This window comes from Physeter macrocephalus, unplaced genomic scaffold, assembly GCF_002837175.3.
Source record: "Physeter macrocephalus isolate SW-GA unplaced genomic scaffold, ASM283717v5 random_108, whole genome shotgun sequence".
NCBI lineage: Eukaryota > Metazoa > Chordata > Mammalia > Artiodactyla > Physeteridae > Physeter > Physeter macrocephalus.
In genome coordinates, this window is record NW_021145381.1 from 101,970 (window position 1) to 125,000 (window position 23,031).

At 51.6% G+C, this 23,031-nt stretch overlaps 2 protein-coding genes across 9 annotated transcripts in view; one reads left to right on the forward strand and one right to left on the reverse strand.

Moving 5' to 3' along the window:
- The window catches only part of COPZ2 (COPI coat complex subunit zeta 2), a 20,984-nt gene extending 12,483 nt beyond the window's left edge, over nucleotides 1-8,501 (reverse strand). For 2 of the 4 annotated variants that reach the window (XM_055082364.1, XM_055082365.1), the window contains exon 1: nucleotides 8,265-8,350. Coding sequence is in view for 1 of the 4 variants with exons in the window: in XM_028483956.2 (XP_028339757.1) it covers nucleotides 8,265-8,354 (90 nt within the window). In the remaining 3 variants the exon portion in view is untranslated. Of the gene's footprint in view, nucleotides 1-8,264 lie in introns of all 4 variants that reach the window. The other 2 variants (XM_028483956.2, XM_007109438.4) reach the window with 2 other exon arrangements.
- A 105-nt stretch (nucleotides 8,502-8,606) lies between these two features.
- Nucleotides 8,607-21,049, forward strand: NFE2L1 (NFE2 like bZIP transcription factor 1). 5 transcript variants are annotated; one of them, XM_007109432.4, is made up of 6 exons: nucleotides 8,607-8,688; nucleotides 10,193-11,209; nucleotides 16,046-16,261; nucleotides 16,675-16,764; nucleotides 16,995-17,153; nucleotides 17,946-21,049. In XM_007109432.4, the coding sequence occupies exons 2-6, from the start codon at nucleotides 10,700-10,702 to the stop codon at nucleotides 19,305-19,307; spliced, it is 2,337 nt and encodes a 778-aa protein (XP_007109494.1). In that variant the 5' UTR covers nucleotides 8,607-8,688; nucleotides 10,193-10,699; the 3' UTR covers nucleotides 19,308-21,049. The 5 variants fall into 5 exon arrangements, with proteins under 5 accessions (XP_007109494.1, XP_007109495.1, XP_028339753.1 ...); XM_007109433.4 differs by lacking the exon at nucleotides 8,607-8,688 and adding an exon at nucleotides 8,996-9,092; XM_028483952.2 differs by lacking the exon at nucleotides 8,607-8,688 and adding an exon at nucleotides 8,996-9,092 and having other exon boundaries at nucleotides 16,079-16,261.
- The last annotated feature ends 1,982 nt before the right edge of the window (nucleotides 21,050-23,031 follow it).

Here is a 23,031-nt window from a genome sequence, read left to right on the forward strand (position 1 = left end):
AGCCTGTGCTCCGCAACGGGAGAGGCCGCAACAGTGAGAGGCCCGCGTACCACAAAAAAAAAAAAAAAAAAAAAAAAAGTTGAATGGAGGTGGAACCCAGAAATTCAGACTAAGAATTTCTTCTCCATTCTTCTCTTCAGGTCCTTTGATGTTGGGTACCACACTCACTCATCCCAGGTGACTGGGGAATGGGGGTTTCCTCTGCTGAATGGTATCAAGCCATCTCATTCTTCATCTCAACTTCAATGTCATCACCAAAAGGCCCTCTCTGACAACCACCGAATCTGACTTGATAGGTCTCTGCTGTCACATTCTCTGTCTCAGCACCCTACATATTTCTTTTGTTGTGCTTAACCTCCAAATACCATTTTTACTAATTTGTTTACAAACGTGTGTGGTCCTTCTCTGCATCAGGCATTGTGTACTACAAAAATAGAGATGATGTGCCTGTGGAATCCCTGGTGCCCCAAACAGGACACATGACAGGTCCAATGAAACCATGTTTTATCTGCTATACAAATATTTATTGAGTGCTTCCTATGTGCCAGTTACTTTTTTAGTCACTGGGATGCAACAATAGCCAAAGTAAACAAAATCTTTGCTCTCATGGAGCTTATTCAAGTGTTTGTGTGTGTGTGTTTGTGTGTGTGTGCATGCATTTCTGTGCAAGACATAATACACAATATTTTATTCTATGAATAAAATAGATATTATTTGAAGTGCTGATAAGCACTATGAAGAAAAATAGATCAGGAATGGGTATCAGGAATGTGAGGGGTTGGGGAGAGGAAGGGAAAAATGCCATTTTCATTAGGGTCATTTGAGAAAGCCTTCAAGAAGGTGACATTTGAACAAAGAGCTTAAGGAAGTGAGGGAGCGAGCCACACGTGTCTGAAGAAACGTCTACTGAACCTCTTTTTATGATGATTTAGAAGGCACATCTGAATCTTCCCTGCAGGCTACCAGAGTTATAATAATGAACATTAATCAATGCTATTTGGTATAATGGAGGAAAAGACAGTATTTTAATTGTTTGGATTCCAGATCATCAGAAGTTATGTCAATGGTCATGCCGGCTCAATGTTATTAAAAATACTGATTTGGGGCTTCCTTGGTGGCACGGTGGTTAGGAATCTGCCTGCCAAGGCAGAGAACACGGGTTCGAGCCCTGGTCCGGGAAGATCCCATGTGTCACGGAGCAACTAGGCCCATGGGCCACAACTACTGAGGCTGCGCTCTACAGCCTGCAAGCCACAGCTACTGAGCCGGTGTGCCACGATTACTGAGGCCCGCCTGCCTGGAGCCGGTGCTCCGCAGCAACGGAGGCCACCGCGGTGAGAAGCCCACGCACCACAGCGAAGAGTGGCTCCCACTTGCTGCATCTAGAGAAAGCCCGCGTGCAGCAAAGACCCAAAGCAGCCAAAAATAAAATAAATTTTAAAAAAATACTGATTTGATTATTTTGATGCTTTAATATTTCTGTGAGCTAGTCCATTATTAGCTCATATTTACAACGACAGCACCAAAAAGCCTCCAGGGGCATTTCCTAGCCTCTGTGTAGTGAATGATACCCACAGTGGGAGAGGGTCAGCTTGCAGAAGGAGAGGAAGACCTGAGAAGACAGGGAACTTAGAGAGGAGTGGCTCCGGGGAGAGGAGGGGGAGGAGTTAGTTACTGGAGAGTGGCTGAGAGGCACTGAGTGGGGCAGAGGGGCTGGGGATGAGAGAGAAGGCCAGGGAAGGAAACTTAGGAACCACAAAATCCTCAGCACCACCACCACCACCACCACCAGGGTTGCTGCTGTTATAATCATCAGGATTGCTTTACAGCTTAAGTGCCCTGGTAAATAAGTAAATCTAGAGCACTCAAGTTGAACTTTTCAAGGAAGAGATTTCCTCCTATGATGGCTCCTTCCCAAACTACCTCAACAGAGACCCCAGGACTCCTTTCCCTCCTCAGGGTCCCCCAACCTGGGGTGCCCCTTTAATGGGGATTCTGTGTAAACATACAAATTAAGTGTGCACAGTGTCAGGACAATGTCCCCCACAGAGCACAGCCTTACAGTGTAAGGCTGGCAGCACTTGGGAGGCCTGCAAGTGCAGCAGAAAAGAAGCTGCTGGAGAGCTTCTCAGAATGAGGAAGCCAGAGGTGGGCTCAAGAAGAAAGCCGCTTGCTGTTTCCCTGTTCCCTCCTTCCTTGGGAAGGGGCGGGGTGCCCTGGGAGGAGGTGCTGTGTGCATCTCTAACACACACACACACACACACACACACACACACACACACACACACACTCACACGTCTCTGCCCTTTGGAGTCTCCAGGAGGTTAGTGATTCAAATAGGTTCCCCTCTGGGCCTTGATGTATCTTGAAGGTGAGACCATTCCATTTCCTCTGACTCACCCTCCTGCTGCCACATTTCTGTGCTGTCTGTCCTAGGATTTCAGCATCTGTTCTTGTGTGACAAGAAGAAACAGCTCCCTTGGGTAACAGCCTTTCTCTCTCCTTCCTGCTATAATGTCAAGAGGGGGAGGTGTGTGTGCAATGTGAGGTGTGGTGGTGTGTGCTTGTGGCATCCTCCAGAGAGAAAACGAAAGCTTCCATGCTCTGTCTGTAGGATGAGTTTCCAGTTGACCATCCTAAAGACAGCTCTCGTTTCTTCAACGTGTTTGGCTTTCTCTGGGATAACAAGGTTGTAGGGTGGGTGGAGAGAGAGTTGGGCAAGAAAGGGACCTCACGCTTAGCTCTACCCATGCATGAGTGGCTTTATACACAGGATCCGATTTTTAAACTTTGTGAATATGTATATTGTTATCTCCATTTTAGCTCAGGAGGGCCCAACTAGTAAGTTTTTGAACGCAGCTCTGGGTCCAAAACACCCACTTTTCCCACCTCACAATAGCACCTCACTGACTGTGACATGCCACACTGAGAGCTATACAAAGAAAATTACCCAACAGTGTTTGGGACAACATGGTGAGACATACAGGACCACTGAGTTCAGCTTCATAGAATGTTACACCAAGACATGAATGACCAAAGAAGCGTTTTCTTTGGGTAGGTTCAGGAAGAGAACACGTTAGGACTGGGAAAGAGCACATCCTAAAATCAGGTGGTGATTCTAGTCCGTGCTCATGATAACCACTGCTGTTCTTTTTTACTCAACTTGGATTCTTGCCCCAAGCTACTGATTCTCTACTCTGGATGCATATAAGTATCACCTAAGGAGCTTTTACAAAATCCTGATGTCCAGGGCTGCTCTGGGAGACTCTGATTTAATTGGTTGGGGGGTGGGACCTGGGCACTGATATTTTTTTACAAGCCCCTCAGGTGATTCTAATGTGCAGCCAGGGTTGAGAAGCAATCTTTTTTTTTTTTTATTTTTTTTTATTTTTTGCGGTACGTGGGCCTCTCACCGTTGTGGCCTCTCCCGTTGCGGAGCGCAGGCTCCGGATGCGCAGGCTCAGCGGCCATGGCTCACGGGCCCAGCCGCTCCGCGGCATGTGGGATCTTCCCGGACCGGGGCACGATCCCGTGTCCCCTGCATCGGCAGGCGGACTCTCAACCACTGCGCCACCAGGGAAGCCCGAGAAGCAATCTTCTAAGACAGCCAAGGGAGAGGTGCACAGGGAAGAGACTGGCTTGTAGAACCTCTTTTGATGGTTTAATGGTAACAAGTTTGCTAATGATGTTTACCATGTAAGAAAGCGGGTATTGACAGGATGTAATCCTAGAATCTCTCAGAAGGCTGTAAGGAAATCTCAGGCAGTCATTTTATCCATTCCCCTTGATTAGTTGGAAATTGGAGAGTGAGAAATGTTTATATAGGTTAACAACATTTAAAAACATTTTTAAAGAAAGGAAAAGTAATGGGTGACCAGAATAGCAGAAAGATTGGGTTTCCCCTTAGGGGAAAAAGCAATTCCTGCTATTCCAGAAGAACTCCAAACCACAGCCAGTCTGCCTTCCCACATGCCCTTCTCCGAGGGTTTCTGGGCAGGAGTCATCATCACAGGATGTTTGGAGGATGGATGTGCCTGCCGGATGGCAGCAACAGCTTTTTCTACAGAGGAAGGTGGGTCAACGTAGATATCACTGGGACGAGCAGGGATTTCAGTGCAGTTAGCTGGCTTTTTTTTATGACCCCAAATCCCTGTGCATTAGAACTAACCAACTTCCTGGCTTCCCACTGCCTTCTCTTCTCTCCTGAGCAGCCTGGAGCCTCCCTGGCAAGGCCTGGTTCCACTGATGGCTCTCAGCCTCTCCCTCAGGGAGCAAGTGCATGCACTCACTTTTTCCAGTGGTCTTCTCAGTCTGATTTAATGGATATACCAGGACTGATGACACATCAGCATGGGATCTTTCTTTTGCTTCTTGGGTAATTGTCCTATTAACAGCTGTTCCCGGGAAAGGAGGGGATGTTTGTGGGGGGCGGAGAGGAGGGTGGCTTCCTGGGTGAAGAAGGACACACCCTGGATTTTACAAGGTTAATCAGTGGCTTCTGGGAAGGAGGTTTACACCTGCTTAGACTTGATCTGGAACCCTAGACAGAGTGGAAGACGGTCTTTCGATCTCCACTCCCTACACAGAGTACTATTAAATATCCTGGGTGCCTACACCCTGCCAGGCCTCACTGCCGGCTGCTGAGATTGTCTCTACGTCTCTATTCTCCTCAGCCCTTGCAATGGGCTAGCAATTCTTTGTCTTTCCCTTTTTTCTTCCCACCTTTCTGTAACTGCTAAGCAGAAAACTTTTTCTAACTACCCCTAGTCATTCTTTAACCCAATAATACAGTTCCTGATCCAGCTCTCTCCCACTTTGCACTCAAATAATTATACACATTTAAACATAGTACTTGAATTTGGGAGGCAAAAGAAAGGGAACAGGATAGTGTGGGCAAAAGACCTCTCCACACCTTTCCCACCCCTTCTCTAAGGATTTTTTTTTTAACATCTTTATTGGAGTATAATTGCTTTACAATGGTGTGTTAGTTTCTGCTTTATAAGAAAGTGAATCAGCTATACATATACATATATCCCCACATCTCTTCCCTCTTGCGTCTCCCTCCCACCCTCCCTATCTCGCCCCTCTAGGTGGTCACAAAGCACCGAGCTGATCTCCCTGTGCCACGCGGCTGCTTTCCACTAGCTATCGCTTTTACATTTGGTAGTGTATATATGTCCATGCCCCTCTCTCACTTTGTCCCAGCTTACCCTTCGCCCTCCCTGTGTTTCTCTAAGGATTAACATGGAGCCCCTCCTATTCTCAGTGCCTGCAACTCTCTCCACACCCAGGACCCCAGAAAGGAGAGAAAGGAAAGAAGAGGATGGGTAAGAGAGCTATCTTAACAAACTTGTGAGTCATTAAAAAGTGACCAAATGAATTTAGGCTTTCAAAGTGATGTGAGAGTATCACACACCGTTATCTCCTCAGTGTGGCTGTCCCACCCACAGCTGCCATTTCAGTGAATAGTTATCTTGATTTCATGTTAGTCTTATATGTACTACATAACTTTATTTCTCATCCCAGTCACCTGGTACCCTGCTATGCAGCTCAAAAGAAACTTGTAAACTACAAATGGACTGTCCAAAACACTCAGTTTTGTTGGTGCTAAGGTTCCCTGACTCCCCATAGATAAAAGATTGCCCAGTTGTTATTTTTTCAGAACTGTGTCAAGGTTTAAAATTGTTCTCTATTTGCTGTGTCAAACAGACGGCCACTCTTAGTATGCAATCTCTCCTTCTATCTTCTCAAAATAGTCTTGTATTTTAGCCTGGTAACTTTAGTCTAGTCTTGATATCTTTTTTTTTTTTTTTTTTTTTTTTTTTTTTGCGGTACGCGGGCCTCTCACTGCTGTGGCCTCTCCCGTTGCGGAGCACAGGCTCCAGACGCGCAGGCCCAGCGGCCATTGGCCCATGGGCCCAGCCGCTCTGCGGCATGTGGGATCCTCCCGGACCGGGGCACGAACCCGTATCCCCTGCATCGGCAGGCGGACTCTCAACCACTGCGCCACCAGAGAAGCCCTAGTCTTGATATCTTTTAGTGCTATGGTTTTAAAATATATCCTTCTCAACCCCCTTGATATATTTTTAGAGTTACTGATTACACCTTAATTTCTCCTCTTTTCTTATCCAACAGCAGTATTTACCTTCATGGTTTTATTCAGGGGCTGAATGGTCATCCATTTTTTTAGATAATATGCCATATCCTTCAAAACCACACCTCCTCCAATTATTGATTTCTGCTTTTAACAGGAACTTTTACTCACAGGCCTGCTTGAGTTCCCCTTCAGTTATTCAGCAAGTACTTTTTATTTATTTAAAAAATATTTTATTTCTTGTATTCTGGCGGCACGTGGGATGGTTCCCCAACCAGGGATCGAACCCTGGCCTCCTCAGTGAAAGCGTGGAATCCTAAGCACTAGCCCACCAGGGAACTTCCATAAAATATTTTATTTATTTGGTAGCATCGGGCCTTAGTTGTGGCAGACAGGCTCCTTAGCTGTGGCTCGCCAGCTCCTTAGTTGTGGCATGTGAACTCTTAGCTGCGGCATGCATGTGTTATCTAGTTCCCTGACCAGGGATTGAACCCAGGCCCCCTGCATGGGAAGTGCAGAGTCTTAACCACTACGGCACCAGGGAAGTCCCTTATTTATTTTTTAAAGTCGAGATGTTATTTATTTATTTTTGGCCATGCTGTGGGCTTGTGGGATCTCAGTTCCCTGACCAGGGATTGAACTCAGGCCATGGCAGTGAAAGTCTGGAATCCTAACCACTAGACCACCAGGCAGGGAACTCCCGGCAAATATTGAGTATCTGCTATTGCAGGCACTGTCCTAGGTTTTGAAGACTCAACAGTTAATGCACAAAATTCTAGTCCTCATGGGGTTTATATTTTAGCATTTTCTGGGTGACAAATAGTAAAACGAATAAATAAAACATGTGCTCTCTGAACCCATCTTTTTTTTGTTGTTAATTATTTATTTTTGGCTGTGCGACAGCTCTCTCTAGTTGCGGGAAACGGGGGCTACTCTTTGTTGCCGTGCACAGGCTTCTCATTGCGGTGGCTTCTCTTGTTGTGGAGCAAGGGCTCTAGGGGCGTGGGCTTCAGTAGTTGTGGCACTTGGGCTCAGTAGCTCCGTGGCATGTGGGATCTTCCCCGACCAGGGCTCAAACCTATGTTCCCTGCATTGGCAGACGGATTCTTAACCACTGCACCACCAGGGAAGTCCCCTTAATCTGTCTTTGAAATGAGTTAACTAGTTTTTTGAGGATTCAACGCTGTATACTCCTACATGGTGAAAATGCATTATAATCTGTGAACCACCCAGAATTAAGCCACCTAATTCTCCAAACACATGATGGACTGGATGTTCTCATCAAATAAATTACCAGTTGGTCTTGTCCTTGGTTGTATGAGGACCAATGGCTTGCCCACTAGATTAGCAGGATCTTCCAGGGAGTCAATTTGAGTCAACGCCTCTTTTGTCCCACAGCTAGGAACAACTTACTACAAACGCCAACTCAGTGACTGCCTAAAAGTGGTCTTTGCACCAGCTGTATGAAAACTACCCGAGTTGTTTAATAAACGGGCAAGGTTATCAGGCTGCCACCCCAGGTTAAGAATCAGAACCTCTGGTGTGGTGCCTCAAAATGTGCAAGTTTAACAACTTCCCAAGGTGATGCTGGAGGTGAACCAATGTTTGGAAATCACAAAGATGTTGGCTAGAAGAGACTGGAGAACACCAGAAGCTGATGAAAGTTCCTGAAAAGCAAAACTAACCTGCGTGGGAGGCTGGGCGGAGGGGGTGTGTGTGTGGGGGTTGGTAAAGACAGAGGAGAAGGTGTTTGTATTATGACAAAAATAATTATGCCACATCCCTCATAACCCCAACGTCCCACCACTGTCGTGGCAAGCCGTCCGCAGGGTTTGCCTGAGACAGGCGGCGTAAGGAGCCCTGACTGGCAAGGGGCCCAACGCGCAGCCCGCACGGAGCGGAAGCGGGGAGAGCGGTTTCCGCTGCCAGCACCCAAAATGGCGGCACAAGCGTCCCCACCATGCAAAACACATGCTCTGTGCCCCACCTTAGCATCTCAGGTCTCACTGGACTTTTGCAAGTCACCGTGGGGACCCTCAAGGGGGGGGGACCCCGCACTCCGGCGGCGACACCACCTCCCAGTCCCAGCCCTAAGCCCTTATACCCTCGCCAAAGAATGCACTGGAAGCGCTCAGCCTATTAACTTCACTCCGTGCCCAGCCTGTAATACCTCCAGCAGCCGGCGAGCGGTGGGGGCACGGCCGAGGGGTCCCGAACGCCGGGCGATAGGGCCTTCGCCCCACTTTATTGGTGGGCCCATGCCGTGGGGCGGGCCTACATGCCCATTGGGCCGTGGACCGTGTCAGTCTTGGGAAATCGGTAAAGGGAGAAGGAGGCACACTCAGCCATTGGGTTCTCTCTGCTATCAATCAAAGCGACATCCGGCGACGGCCACTGTCTCTGCTCGTTGATTGGAGAAACGTGTTCCGGGGGAGGACGCGGAGGGCGGGCTTCCGTCTGAGGTAGAAGGAGGGGGCGGGGAGGGAAGCGGAGGCTGGCGAGCTCTAGGCCGGCCGGCGGTGGCGGCGGCAAGGCCTGGCCTCGGGCTGAGCGCCTGCTGTGGCGGCAGCGGCAGACGCCGAGATCAGCAGAGGGTATCAAGCACATTTCTTTCCCTAACGGGAGGGGCGCAGCGCCGCGGGGCCGAGGCTTACGGGGTGAAGGGCGGCGGGGTGGAGCTGAGGGGCAGGAGGCGGGAGCGGGCGGCCGAGCAGAGTTCGCGTCGGGGCCGAGCCCTGGGCCTGGCAGGGAGGGGCCGAGAGGCCGTGGAGAAAGCATCTCCGGGGTGGGTTGGACTGGGGAGGGCTGAGGGCCTGAGAAGGCGTGGTGTTAGGCCCGGGCTTGGGAGCGGGGTGGGGCCATAAGGGCGGAGGGCGGGGTGGGGTTTGGCCGTCAGGGTGGGTCAAGGCCAGGAAAGTAGCACTTGTTCGCTGCTGCCCAGAGGCTAGAAGTCGAGGCGCCAGGAGCGGCATGGCGACTTGGTCCCAGCCGGACTCGGGTATCCGGGGCAGGGTGGGACCGGGCTCAGGCCTGGCCTTACTCGATCTTTAAGGGACCTTGTCCGGTTTCTCGAACTTAATTGGCTCTTGGGAGGTTTTTAGTAGTAAATTGCGTGAGAACTGGAGGGTAGTGTAAACAGGAATTCTGGGTCGCAATTATGTTTACTCCCACCAGATAAGGGCGTGTGTGTGTGTGTGTGTGTGTGTGTGTGTGTGTGTGTGTGTGTTGTATATTCCTCTTTACCTTTAGGATGAAGTTCGTAGATGGGTCACAGCAGTGAACAGGAGAGAGCTGTGTCGTGGTTTATGAGGTTAATGGAAGCTCAGAAATAGAGACTAGAAAGTGAAAGGCAGTTTTACTCCCTCCCCACTTGGCTATCTGGGTTGAAGACTTGGCCATATCCTTCTGCTTTGGATCAGAAGGTCACGTGAATGAAAATAAAACCTGCCTATTCAAATTCTGGACCGAATAATCCTGCCTCAGGGCCCCCCATCTCGTTAGTACCCCCATTTTTAAAAAAATGTGAGAGTGATAGGAAAGGGAAATCATATTTTAAAGTTGGAAAAACAAAAGGCGTTATTCTTTTCTATGATGTGGTGGTTGTCTTCTTGTCCTTTTACTCTCTCACCCATTAATAATCTCTCCCTCCCTTTTAGAACTTGAAGGCACAAGAATTGTAGGCAGTTTTCTCCTGAGAGATGAGGAACAAACTTTATTTTAAGATAGGAAATGCACTTCTCACGCTAAAAATAGAAGCTGGGTAGTGTGTATGGGGGTGGGGGGAGGGTTGGTAAATCAGACAACGTGTAAAATATTTTGGATGCCCTGGGCATTATCTGCTTATCCAAAATGAGCTACCTTTTAGGGTACTGCAGAATTAATATCCAGAAACTGAGATCCCTTGTGAGCAATACCTTCCTCTCATAGTTGTTCTGTCTGTAACAGGTTTTCATGTTTTGTTTTTTTTGGAGTGTAATAACTGATTTATTTTTAAATAAAAAATAAAAGTGGCCTTTTAATGTGTTTCCTACCTCTGCCTTGGTCATGGCATGAAAATTATGGAATCTTATCCTGTTGCTTTTGTGATTCCCATTTCAGGTTTCTCTGGAAACCCCCCTGGTAAGTGTGGAGGAGGCGGGACACTCTGACCCAAGACAAAAGGCCTGTAGCTCCAGCCAAAGGAAATAAACCTTAGGAGAGAGAAGGAAAAAAAATATCCATCACCTGTTCCCAAGAACAACCTGCAGTGAAATTTACAGAGAGGACAACTAATGTGAGTGAGGAAGTGACTGTATGTGGACTGTGGAGACAGTAAGTCACGTGGGCCCTGAGGGCCTGGACTGGGTTAGGAAACAGTTGTACTTTCAGAGGTGAGGTGTCAAGAAGGGAAAAGTGAATGTGGTCTGGAGTTGTGGCCTTGGCTCCAAGGTGTGTGCTTTCCTCTGAGGCTGTCAGGAAGCTCAGCCCCTGTGTTCTGCCAGGGTGGGGTACAGGGTTTGGCACTGAGGAGGGTAACTTGCTGGCTGGAGCAGCAGAGCAGTGGCCTTGATTTGTCTTTTGGAAGATTTAAAAACCAAAAAGCATAAACATTCTGGTCCTTCAGCAATGCTTTCTCTGAAGAAATACTTAACGGAAGGACTCCTCCAGTTCACCATTCTGCTGAGTTTGATCGGGGTGCGGGTGGACGTGGATACTTACCTGACCTCGCAGCTCCCCCCGCTCCGGGAGATCATCCTGGGGCCCAGTTCTGCCTATACTCAGACCCAGTTTCACAACCTGAGGAATACCTTGGATGGCTACGGTATCCACCCCAAGAGCATAGACCTGGACAATTACTTCACTGCCCGGCGGCTCCTCAGTCAGGTGAGGGCCCTGGACAGGTTCCAGGTGCCAACCACTGAGGTTAACGCCTGGCTGGTCCACCGGGATCCGGAGGGGTCTGTCTCTGGCAGCCAGCCCAGCTCGGGCCTCGCCCTCGAGAGTTCCAGTGGTCTCCAAGATGTGACAGGTCCAGACAACGGGGTGCGAGAAAGCGAAACGGAGCAGGGATTCAGTGAAGATTTGGAGGATTTGGGGGCTGTAGCCCCTCCAGTCAGTGGAGACTTAACCAAAGAGGTTAGTGGCGACATGGAGGGGAGGGTGGGAAGGCTCTGGGGTTGGGGGGGTGGGCTGGTCCTGAAGGAGTGTAGTAATAGTAGTAAGCCCTGTAAAGAACCAGAGAGGTTCCAGGGGGTGTCAGGCATTGTTCTGGGATAAGAGTGGGCTAGATTGTCTGACTAGGATTGGGGGTTGGGAGCATTTCCTTGTGTTGAACCATTGACCCACCTCTAAATGAACTGTCAGGGCAGTGGGAGGTCCTTAGAACATGCCTGTGTGTTTACTGCTTGGATTTCAACATGACTCCTGGAGGCCCGGGGTGGGGGAGGGAGTCATGTTGTGATGGGCTTTGATGCGGTGTATGTTTGTTGCTAAGACACAAATATTTTGTGGACTGTTGCCTCGTACCTCCCCCCACATCAAAACACACATACGTATCCTGAAGTTCTCCTCCTTTGTGGTCAGGCCTGTTGTGGTGGTAAGGTCCTGATAAGTCGCCTCTCCTGGGTCTGAGCCAAGGGGTCGATTTAGATAGTTATTCTTGGCCAGGAGAGGGCCAAGCCTCCCATTCTTTGCAAGGCCCACTGCAGCGAGTAGGGACGGGAGGGATGGATGGGAACTAGAAGAGAAACTGCATTCTGCTGCTGAAGGCAGCTTGCTTTGAGCTGTCAGAGGTCTGAACTGACAAGTGGCTGACACATTGTTCTGGGCAGAAGGTGATGCAGTCGCCTCTAACCGTGTTCAGTGGTTTCTGCTGCCCCTCCCCCACCAATGTGATAAGACCGCTTTGAGCTCTGCCTTTGGACCTGTCTTGCCACTCAGTCTTAAGGAGCTTGGGAAAAGGTCCAGTTCCGTCGCTGGCCATTAGGGAAGGAAGAGGCTGGATTGCACTGGGCTGGGTTTTCCAGAGCTGAGTCTTGAGGTGGGGGTGCATGGGGGGAGTGTTTGGGAAGAGGGGGTGTGGAGGTATGTTAAAAGTTTTACAGATGCTGTAGAACTTGGCTCTTTCTGCCTACCAGTCAGACCAGGTTTTGCTTCCCATCCCGCATTGAAGCCTGTTCCTGAGCTCGCGTTCTCTGAATGTTAGTGACTGTCAAATCATGTGGCTTTCTCTGGGCCAGTGGTCCTCAACTGGGGATGATTTTGTCCATCAGGGAACATGTGGCAGTGTCTAGAGACAGCTTTGGCTGTCACAACTGGAGAAGGTGTTATTGGCATCTAGTGGAGAGAGGCATGGGATGCTGCTGAACTTCCTAAAAAGCATAGGACAGCCCCTAAATAACAGATTGATCTGGCCCCAAATGTCAGTAGTGCCAGGGTTGCTCTGTGCTTAGCTGGCTCATATTGGCTCTACTTTGAGAGAGACTAGAATTACCTGAGTATGGGAGTCATGAGCACTCCTTGCCTTGCAGTGCCTCTTTTCTGAGATTCTTACAGTGCCACCTCTCTTTTGCTTCCTCTGTTATTTACCTTCAACTGGACTCCAGTCTTGGCACAGTGGTCTGAGGAGGTATGCTCCCAGCCTCCTCTTCTGTCATCCCACCCCCCGGTAGCTCCGCAAGGGGTGGATGTAACTGGGCTTGGGAACCCTGCTCCTGGGAACCCAGCAGGCATAGCTTCATTCCTCTTCCTGCAGGGAGCTCTCCTGGGATGGGGTGGGATGGGATGTTTTCAATGTAATTGGATGGGTTGGGGTGGAATGGGATGGGACTTTGACCCTGCTTGCCTCCATTTCTTGATCTTCATGAAGTTTGTGCTTTCCCTGACCCCAGGCTTTCACTGCTTCCTTTGGAGATTGGGGGTGGGTTAGCATTAGGGGCCCAGGCTGGGTATGGGGGAAGGGAGGATTATTGTGTGTCTAGAACATTATTTCCTCAGCAACTCAGGGATAAAAATACCCAGGTCCAGAGCATGTGACAGGCACTGCTGGAGCTGGTATTATCCCTGGGGTGGCAGCACTCCCCTGCTGCCAGGCCTATTCGATGGACAGCTATAGCCCAGGCCCTTGTCAGGGATAGGATTCCCCTCGAGGCTGGCACTCTGCCCAGAGAGGGGGGTGGCCTGTGTACAGCTTTTGCAGGCGAGCAGGAGCACTCTGCGACCAAGGAGAACATGCTGTCCCTGACCTGACCTTAGGCTCAAGGGGAGCAGCAGTGAGGATGGGAGCCAGAATTGTGACCCTGATTCTGTCAGGGGCATTCTTCCTGCTTTAGAGATGTAAGCCAGGGCTCAGGCAGAGATGGCTCTTGAACAAAGCCTGGGGTAAAGAGAAGGTGGGGGGCGGGGGGGACATGTTTGTGTCCAGGACGTTCCGGAGCACCTGTCTCCTTCAGTGCTGGCGGTCAGGCTCCTCTTTCCTGCGGCTAGGCCTGGCCAGCACTGTGACATCCCTGCATATGTGCAGATGGCTTTCCCCCTTCCTCTTGTCTGGCTTGTTGTAGGGTGACAAAGCCCCTGTTTCCCAGTGGATCTGGGTGCACTGGGTTCCTGCCCAGCCTAGCTTTGAGCCTTGGGCTTGAGGACGACTGGCCACAGCCCTCCTGAGGAACGGGAAAACTCCTTACACTTCCAGGGAAGAACTTAGATTCCCGGAGAAGCTGTGCGAGGAGTGTCTGCCCAGTCCTGAGTTCCAGTCCTGAGTGGGCTGGGTAAGCAGGATGCGACAGGAGGGAGAGTGGCACCCCTTCCCCCCAGGGCTCTCTCACTGCGCCACCCCGGCTGGCTGACTGGGCTGGGTGGGGCTGCCCGCCCCTGGGTGCGTCTCCTTGAGGAGACGGAGGCGGCCCAGGGATGGGCTGGTTCCTTGCGGCAGCTTCTCCAGCTGCCCTGGTGCAGAGATTGGCTCCCGGCTGCAGCTAGGTAACAGGCGGTGGGAGGGGATTGGCTCCTTCCGCATCTCCAGCGGAGACTTGGGGGAGGAGATTGGCTCTCGTCGCAGCCTAGGTAACGACAGTGGGAGGGGATTGGCTCTTTCCGCAGCCCAGCTGCTGACCTGGGGGAGGGGATTGGCTCTCTGCAGCCTCAGCAGTGACCTGCGGGGTGGGAGGGGGAGGGGATTGGCTCCTTGCTGCAGCCTAGGTAACAAGTTTGGGGGGCGTGGGGAGGGGGAGAGAGGGAGGAGCGGGAGGATAGGCCCAGGTGGGAGCTTGCTTTCCGGGAGGAGCGGGAGGATAGGCCCAGGAGGGAGCTTGCTTTCCTCTGCAGCTTGAGCACGGAGCATGGGGTGGGAGTCCCATCTCACTGCAGCCTCTGCGGTGAGCTCAGGGTGGGGGCTGCCGGGCGCCTGAGTGGAACTGGGGTTGTGAGGTGGGAGGGGGCTGCTCCAGGATGGAGGAAGGGGGCTGGGCTGGGCCGCCCAGGCAGCAGCACGGGCGGGGCACCCTCCTTGGGCCCCTCGGAGCTAGCAAGGGGCCACCGTTCCAGCCTGGTGTGCTCCCTGCGAGCCAAGAGCTCCTTGGAGCCCCCTGTCCGGCTGCCCGGCACCAGCTGCCCTGGGGCTCATCTCGCAGACCATGACCCGCCTGGACCGCAGCTCTCACAGTGGTGGGGGCCATGCCAAAGGGAGCCGGCCCCTTAACTCTTTGGTGGCTGGTCACCGGGTGGCCCAGCCCCACTCTGCTCCTGGGTCCAGGGCTTCTGTTCAGGTTGGTATATGTGGGGAGACTGCAGGGAGAGGTACACCTGGGAGGTCTTAGAATCAGGGAGGCTTACTGTGGGAGAGGGATACCTGGTCAGAGCTAGGGAGGTGGGTCTAAGCTAAGGATACTGCTTTCTGGAAAGTATCTGCCTTTTAATCTCTGAGAGGAAGGCAACAGTTTAGGGTTTCTTCAACCCCAGGGGGCGGCATGTATAGGAAACCTGAATGTCTCATATTTATTGGGGTTGTACGCTGGTGGCAGTGGGGGTGGCAGGTGGAGCCGGAACTAATCAGGAGCCACCAGCGTAGAGTGAGAGGGAGGCATTTTGGTGCCCGAGGCGGCAGTTGTGGCTGGGCAGTGATGGGGGCTATGTCCTTGAGTGGGTTGCCTGATGGGAGTCAGTGAGTCCTGGGGTGTGGTAAGGGAGTGAGAGCACTGGTTTGTGGGGACACCGTGGGGCTGGCCTTGGCAGGGGTGGGGTGTCTAGTGAGGATCATCTGACTGCCTGAGGCTCTCCGGGGATTGAGGCAGCTTGCTAGGATCAGCTGAGAGTGGGCATTCTGTTCTGCCAGGGATGGATCTTGAGGTGAGCCTGGACTGAGAATTGTGGGTGTTCAGCCGTACTCCTGCCTCATCCAGGGAAGGGGGAACAGCTGTAGGAAGGGCTGGATAGCCTGTCGTTGTCATTGGTTGCATCAGGTGGTTGCAAATGCAGGGATTTTCCTCTCCGGTCCACCCCACCCCTTTATGCAAATGAAATGGCACCACAGGCTGATGCAAGCCTGGCCACTGCGAAACAATTTTGCTTGACAGTTCACTCTTGCCATGGCCAGCTTTCTACAAACCAAGTTTTAAGGGATTTCCATTCCCGAAATGAGAAGTGTCTCCTGCTTCCCCCTTCCTTCTTAAGTAGTGGTAAGATGGCCCTGCCTTTTGGCCTGGCTGTGCCTCTGGTCCAGATCCTAAGCCCGCAGACCGGTGTGGTGATGGTTGTGCTAGTGGTTTTCGCTAGCTCTTTTTTTGAGGCTGGTGTCTGGAAATGGATGAATGAAGCCGTGCTGGTATGGAAGGGACAGGGGGTCGGGTCTGGCAGGTGTAGATTGGGAGGGGCCCCACCCGGGAGTAGTTGGGGTGATGCTAGGAGGAACCTCTGAGGGGCAGGACAGGGAGGGGCCCCTGGCCCCCAGAGCTAAAGTCACGGTGCTCTGTCTTTCAGGACATAGATCTGATTGACATCCTTTGGCGACAGGATATTGACCTGGGGGCTGGGCGTGAGATTTTTGACTACAGTCATCGCCAGAAGGAGCAGGATGTGGATAAGGAACTGCGAGATGGAGCAGAGCAGGAGGACGCCTGGCCAGGCGAGGGTGCAGAAGCTCTGGCACGAAACCTGCTAGTGGATGGAGAGACTGGGGAGAGCTTCCCTGCACAGGTACTCCTGCCTCTGCCCACTTCTAGAAGCTTCTCTTTAGAGAAAGCAGGTTGTGTCTGTGGGATGGGCCTGAATGTGTCTCTTGGGTTGGGGTCTCTCTAAGTCACAGTGGTGGCTGAGGAAGTGGGAGTAGAAGAGCAGCAGCAGCGGAGGGGCCACACCTTGGTAACGAGCGGCACACGGGCAGCAGAGCACCTAGTGGCTTTCTGCTTGCGTCAGAACCCCCCACCCTCTTCTCCCCTGGAGTTTGGGACTCAGGGCCAGCCGACAGCCTGGGAACGGAGGGAGAGTGTAGGCCTGCAACCATGCAGGGCCTCCTTCAAGCTTCCCCTTGGAAAGGCTGGGGAAGGGGCTTCGGCCCACAGGCAGCCAAGGCCCGGGTCAGTCAGACTTAACAGTTGCTGTTGCCACAGGTGCCTGGTGGGGAGGACCAGACAGCCCTGTCCCTGGAAGAGTGCCTTAGGCTGCTGGAGGCCACCTGCCCCTTTGGGGAGAATGCTGAGGTGAGCAGGACTCCAGGGAGAGCCCACTGAGTCAGCAGGGCAGCCTGCACACAGTGAGTGTGTCTCTCTGTGGCTGCCTGAGGGGCCGGCTTTTGGTGTTGGCCTTGTCCTGGCTGCTGGGGGTGACTTCAGAGGAAGGAAGAAACAGAACCTCAGGTGGTAGTCTCGGGGAGGAAAGTAGAAGGTGGTCTTTCCTCCTCCCCTGTTAAACCCTCTGTGTTTTGCCCTAGTTTCCAGCAGACATTTCCAGCATAACAGAAGCAGTGCCTAGTGAGAGTGAGCCCCCAGGTCTTCAAAACAATCTTTTGTCTCCTCTCCTGACGGGGACAGAGTCTCCATTTGATTTGGAACAGCAGTGGCAAGATCTCATGTCCATCATGGAAATGCAGGTAGGATTATCAGAACCAGGCACAAACCTATCGGACTTTGTGTGGGGTGTCTTCATACTCAGTTGCTTTTCCACTTCTGGGAAAAGAGAGAGTAACACCTATCTGATCCATAGGAAAGTGGGGACACTGAGAGGTAACTGTCCACGTGTCAGTAGGTGGTGGAATCAGGACTGGGGTTTGGGTTAAAGCCCCGGGGCTGAGGCTTCTAAAGCAGGCCTGCCTCCTAGGTGTGCCTCCTTCCTTTCCTTCAGGCAGATAATCACTTGGCTGTTTCCTAGGTTTAGCATTAATAAAAGCTGACATTCTTGTAGTGCTTTACAGCCATTGTCATCTCACTTGGCCCTCAAGATCATCTAGTCAGCCCTTTATTATTTTAAACGTGAGGACACTGAACCTCAAAGAGAGACTGAGTGAATGAAATGCTCCTGGTCTTACAGCAAGTGGTGCAGCTAGGCTTTCTTACTCCAAGACTGGGTGTACTTTTCACTGTGCTGATTTTGCAGTGTTAGGTGCTTTTTTCCTCTCCTCCATGATGGGGGAGTCTGGGCCAAACATAACCTGGAGCTGATCAGTCCTGCCTTGGGGTGGAGTCCACAGGGAGGAACCCATCTCTGCCAGGCATGATGGATCAAGCGGGGCCAGGAGCTGATGCTGTGGGCTGTGGTTTCCTGTCTCTTGCCTTTACACCCATGCAGCTGTGCCTATGTTGGGTGCCTGCTATCGTGAGCCCCCAGCCACACCTGGGGATGGAGTCTGCGCTAAGTGAACGGTGATGCTCTTCTCCCCTCCCAGGCCATGGAAGTGAACACATCAACAAGTGAAATCCTGTACGATGCCCCTCCAGGAGACCCACTGAGCACCAACTACAGCCTTGCCCCCAACACTCCCATCAATCAGAATGTCAGCCTGCATCAGGCGTCCCTGGGGGGCTGCAGCCAGGACTTCTCACTCTTCAGCCCGGAGGTGGAGAGCCTGCCTGTGGCCGGCAGCTCCACACTGCTCCCGCTGGTCCCCAGCAATTCCACCAGCCTCAACTCCACCTTTGGTTCCACCAACCTGGCAGGGCTCTTCTTTCCACCCCAGCTGAATGGCACAGCCAACGACACAGCAGGCCCTGAGCTGCCTGACCCACTCGGGGGTCTGTTAGATGAAGCCATGCTAGATGAGATCAGCCTGATGGACCTGGCCATTGAAGAAGGCTTTAACCCCGTGCAGGCCTCCCAGCTCGAAGAGGAATTTGACTCTGACTCAGGCCTCTCCTTGGACTCCAGCCACAGCCCTTCCTCCCTGAGCAGCTCTGAAGGTAGTTCTTCCTCCTCCTCCTCCTCCTCCTCCTCCTCTTCTTCCTCTTCCTCTTCCTCTACTTCTTCCTCAGCCTCTTCCTCCTTTTCTGAGGAAGGTGCAGTTGGCTACAGTTCTGACTCTGAGACCTTGGATCTGGAAGAGGCTGAGGGCGCTGTGGGCTACCAGCCCGAGTATTCCAAGTTCTGCCGCATGAGCTACCAGGACCCAGCTCAGCTCTCCTGCCTGCCCTATTTGGAGCATGTGGGCCACAACCACACATACAACATGGCACCCAGTGCCCTCGACTCTGCTGACCTGCCACCACCCAGCACCCTCAAGAAGGGCAGCAAGGAGAAGCAGGCCGACTTCCTGGACAAACAGATGAGCCGGGATGAGCATCGAGCCCGAGCCATGAAGATCCCCTTCACCAACGACAAGATCATCAACCTGCCTGTGGAGGAGTTCAACGAGCTGCTGTCCAAGTACCAGCTGAGCGAGGCCCAGCTGAGCCTCATCCGCGACATCCGGCGCCGTGGCAAGAACAAGATGGCGGCGCAGAACTGCCGCAAGCGCAAGCTGGACACCATCCTGAACCTGGAGCGGGATGTGGAGGACCTGCAGCGCGATAAAGCCCGGCTGCTGCGGGAGAAGGTGGAGTTCCTCCGGTCCCTGCGGCAGATGAAGCAGAAGGTCCAGAGCTTGTACCAGGAAGTGTTTGGGCGGCTGCGGGATGAGAACGGGCGGCCCTACTCGCCCAGTCAGTATGCGCTGCAGTATGCCGGGGATGGCAGCGTCCTCCTCATTCCCCGCACCTTGGCTGACCAGCAGGCCCGGCGGCAGGAGAGGAAGCCGAAGGACCGGAGAAAGTGAGCCTGGGGAGGAAGGGGGTTGACGCTCACCGAGATGGAAACTGGAGAGGGGCTGGGCCTGGACCTGGACCTACAGCGGGGACTTTAATGCCTTCTTACCCAATAGATCTTCAGATGGGATGACTGCGGGTCAGTGGACAGGAAGAGGCAGGCGCAGGCGCTGTCTGGCTCAGCTTCCCCCACTGAGGGGGGTGGAAGTGGCCAGACCGTTTGGGTGGACAGGGTCCTCACCCCTACCCCTTTCCTTTGAGGGAAGGGTGGTGCTGGCATTGCTGGAGGCCGAAAAAGGGAAAGTAAGGGACTTGCGAGAGGAGAGGAAAGTAGTAGAAAGTCTCATTCCTGGAAGGAAGGAAGGAAAACAAAAAACCCAGAAAAATCAAAGCGGGAAGAAAATCAGAGGGCAGGTTAAGTTGGCTGTGGCCAGGATTCCAGGCAGCAGGTTTTAGAGGGGACTAGATCACTGGTGTGAGTAAACCCCACTTCAGCCTAGGGGAGGGGTAGAACACGGAGTAGGTTCTGGGAGGGGCCTGTGAACTCTTCCTGCTCCTGCACTTTGGCATCCCTGAAGGGGAGCTCTTGGATGATATCTCCTGTGAGGTTTCCATCATAGGGGAGCCCCTGGGACCCGACACTGGCTTGGAGGGTTAGGATCAAAGGGTAGAGTCAACAGGCAGGGGTCGTGAGGCCTCATGTTGCAGCAGCCCCAACACCAAGCATGTCACTCACTGCCCTGCCATACATCTTCCTCTGTGCCCAGTCACCCCTGAGCTGAGGCTCCCACGTCTCCATCAGAGCCTGCATGCGAATGCTGTTCTCTTCCCACCCGTGTGCCCCCGCCCCTCACCGGCTGCCTGGAGCTCTTCTGGAGCTGGGGTGCTGGCAGTGCCCACAGGGCTGGGCCTGCAGCCTCCTGGGAGCTGCTCTGAGGCAGGGGGATGATGTGGAGAAGCCAGGCAGTATTCAGCACAACACTGGGGAGTGACCCTTCCCTGAGGCCTGCCGTACCAACAACTGGGCTTTGTCACTGGAAAGACAAAAAACTACAAAACCCAGCAGCAACAACAAAAACTAGTCCTCTTAGAGTTTCTTGCGCTTTGATTTTTTTAGGGCTTGAGCCCTGTTTCACTTATAGGGTTTAGAATGCTTGTGTTGAGTAAAAAGGAGATACCAATATTCAAAGCTGCTAAATGTTCTCTTTGCCATAAAGACTCCGTGTAACCGTGTGAACACTTGGGATTTTTCTCCTCTGTCCCGAGGTCTCTTTCTTTTTTGGGTTTCTTTCTAGGAGAATGAGAAGTGCATGTAACGGGGGCTGAGGGTACCCCTCCCTCAGGCTCTTGGCCACAGGCAGCTTCTCCACACCCCCAGTTTAGCAAGGGCTCCTGGAGGACCGCCTGGGGGAGGCAGAGAGGGGAGCGCCAAGGTGGCCAGGTGGTTCCAGGACCACAGTGTCTCTTAACTGTTGCCACTGCTGTCCCCACCTCGGCCTGGGTCTGGAGCATTGTCTGCCCCGGGCTAGCAGGAATGAGTTGAAGGGGGGAAGCACTGATTCTCCTCCCCGCTTAGGTGGGGAGGCATTCTAACTGAGCAGTAGGGATAGAAGGCACGAGCCTGGGAAGTGCTTTTATAAATTATTTTCCTTGTAGATTTTATTTTTAATTTATCTCTGTGACCTGCCAGGGAGAGGAGAGAGAGATGCTGTGAGCACATGACAAAATAAAATAAAATAAAATGGATGATTTATTCTCAAGTGCAATTTTTCCCTATTTTGAATTTAAATTGAGAGTAAAGGAAACAGGCCCCATGAGGAGAGGACTGGCCATTGTGTGGCTAAGGCAGAGCTCTTAGGGGAAAGTGGGTGGAGAGCAGCGGAGGTTGACAAGAATTTAGAAAGACAAAAGTCTTAAATACGTATTAAAGCTTCCAAACACCTACTTTTGTAGGGTTTGCTAGCTGAATCCTTTTAGAGGAAGGAATCCGTTTTGGCCTTTCTCGTAGGGCTAGGCTAGGTGGGTGTCGTCACCTGGCCCAGCTCCTTACCTGTCTTCCTGTGGCAAACTGCATTTTTAATATTGATTGTGCTGTTATTTCTCTGGTGGCCCCACCTACCAAGGGGGTGCAGAGCTTTGGAGCATAGTCACAGTGACGACGGTGATGGCAGAAACCCAAGAGATCTACAGGACCAGCACATGCCAAGCACTTCACTATAACAGCAGGGCCATGGAACCAGAGAACAGAAAGCTAGACCCCAGGGTTTAAGGTATTTGAAAGCTCTCCAGCTGAGGTGACCAGAATCTGCTCTCCCTCAAAATAATACAAAAAGCCTGTAAAGAGTTGAATGCTTTAAGGTACCGGATGGTTGCTGGAACAGCCATATGCGCACCTAGGGGAAGGTACTTAACAAAAGTCCAAGTAATGAATGCCCACCTGGCAGTCTCTGTGAGATTACCAGATGAAGTTTAGGACTGGAAGCTGTGATCCTCCTCATGAAACCTGTGATCTTGAACTCCCCATGTACCACTGTATGACCTGGCTTAGCCCAGTCCTTTAATGATGCTACTAGAGTTTATCCTATGGGGTGAATAGAATTCTAGGAATAACACTGAGTTCTTTTTTGTTTCAACTTACAATGGCTTTTGCCCCCCATCTAGTTGGAACGGCTTGGTCCTATCAAACAAGAGCTCTTTCCTAATTAGTAATTAACTTATGACTGTAAGCCAAATAAAATGAAGATTCTTAAAAAAAAAAGGCTAAAAAGTCAGAAAAAATAATTTATGCTGATAAAACATACAAGTTATATACAGAAAACTGTGACAAGTAAAATTCAGAGTAATGTTTTTGTATACTTTCTAGAAATGTGTATATGTATTTTTGTTTAGTACACAATTAGGCTATAACTTTTATCTTGTTTTGCAACTTTTCAAACAGATTTTAAAGATTTTAAGAAAAAGTCCTCTCACCTCCCTCTTCGCTAGTGTTGCCTCTGGTCTGAGAAAGTGTGTTTTGGTCACCCCCTTCCCCCATGTCCCCTTATGGAGAGATGTACAGTTGTGTCTGGGAGCTTGCTGATTAGCTGGGGCTTTGGGCCAAGTTGGTCAGCACTGCTGTGGGGCTGACCTCTTTTTGCTGTTGGCAGGTGGAGTGGGTGTTCCAGCTTCAAGGCTTTTTCTGGCAGGAAGAAGATATGAGAACTCAAGTAAGGACTGTGAAGGCTGCTACACCTGAGACAGGAAGTGAGACGAGGTCCTAGATTTCGCAGGGAGATGAGCAGACCTCAGGACCAAACTTCTGGGTGACGTGCTTGGGTAGGGGTCGAAGGCTTGCTTTGTCTTGACTTTAGTCTTAGGCATCATTCAAACTGATTTTCCCACACATTTTAAATCATGTAAGGCGACGGAAATAGATCCATTATGTGTTTTTTTAAGGCTGCACCACGTGGCCTGTGGGATCTTAGTTCCCTGACCAGGGATCGAACCCGTGCCCCCTGCAGTGGAAGCGCAGAGTCCTAACCACTGGACCGCCAGGGGAGTCCCAGATCCACTGTTTCAATCTCTGCCCCACACACGATCTCACCAGTGAAGCCAGGGCTATTTCAGAATCAATAAAAATAGAAAAAAATATAGAACTGAGGGAAAATAGAGATCTAGAGACATGCTCAGTGTCATCAAGACCTGGCCTCCATGGCTGACTCCTCGCCCTTCCTAGGGAAAGCTGAACAGCAATTA

What these genes read in the sequence shown, in the direction of transcription:
- NFE2L1 (XM_007109432.4), top strand. Translation starts at nt 10,700, where the DNA reads ATGCTTTCTCTGAAGAAATACTTAACGGAAGGACTCCTCCAGTTCACC. An exon ending in CCTTTGGGGAGAATGCTGAG is followed by an intron (nt 16,765 to 16,994) that starts GTGAGCAGGACT and finishes GTTTTGCCCTAG; the next exon opens with TTTCCAGCAGACATTTCCAG. An exon ending in TGTCCATCATGGAAATGCAG is followed by an intron (nt 17,154 to 17,945) that starts GTAGGATTATCA and finishes CTCCCCTCCCAG; the next exon opens with GCCATGGAAGTGAACACATC.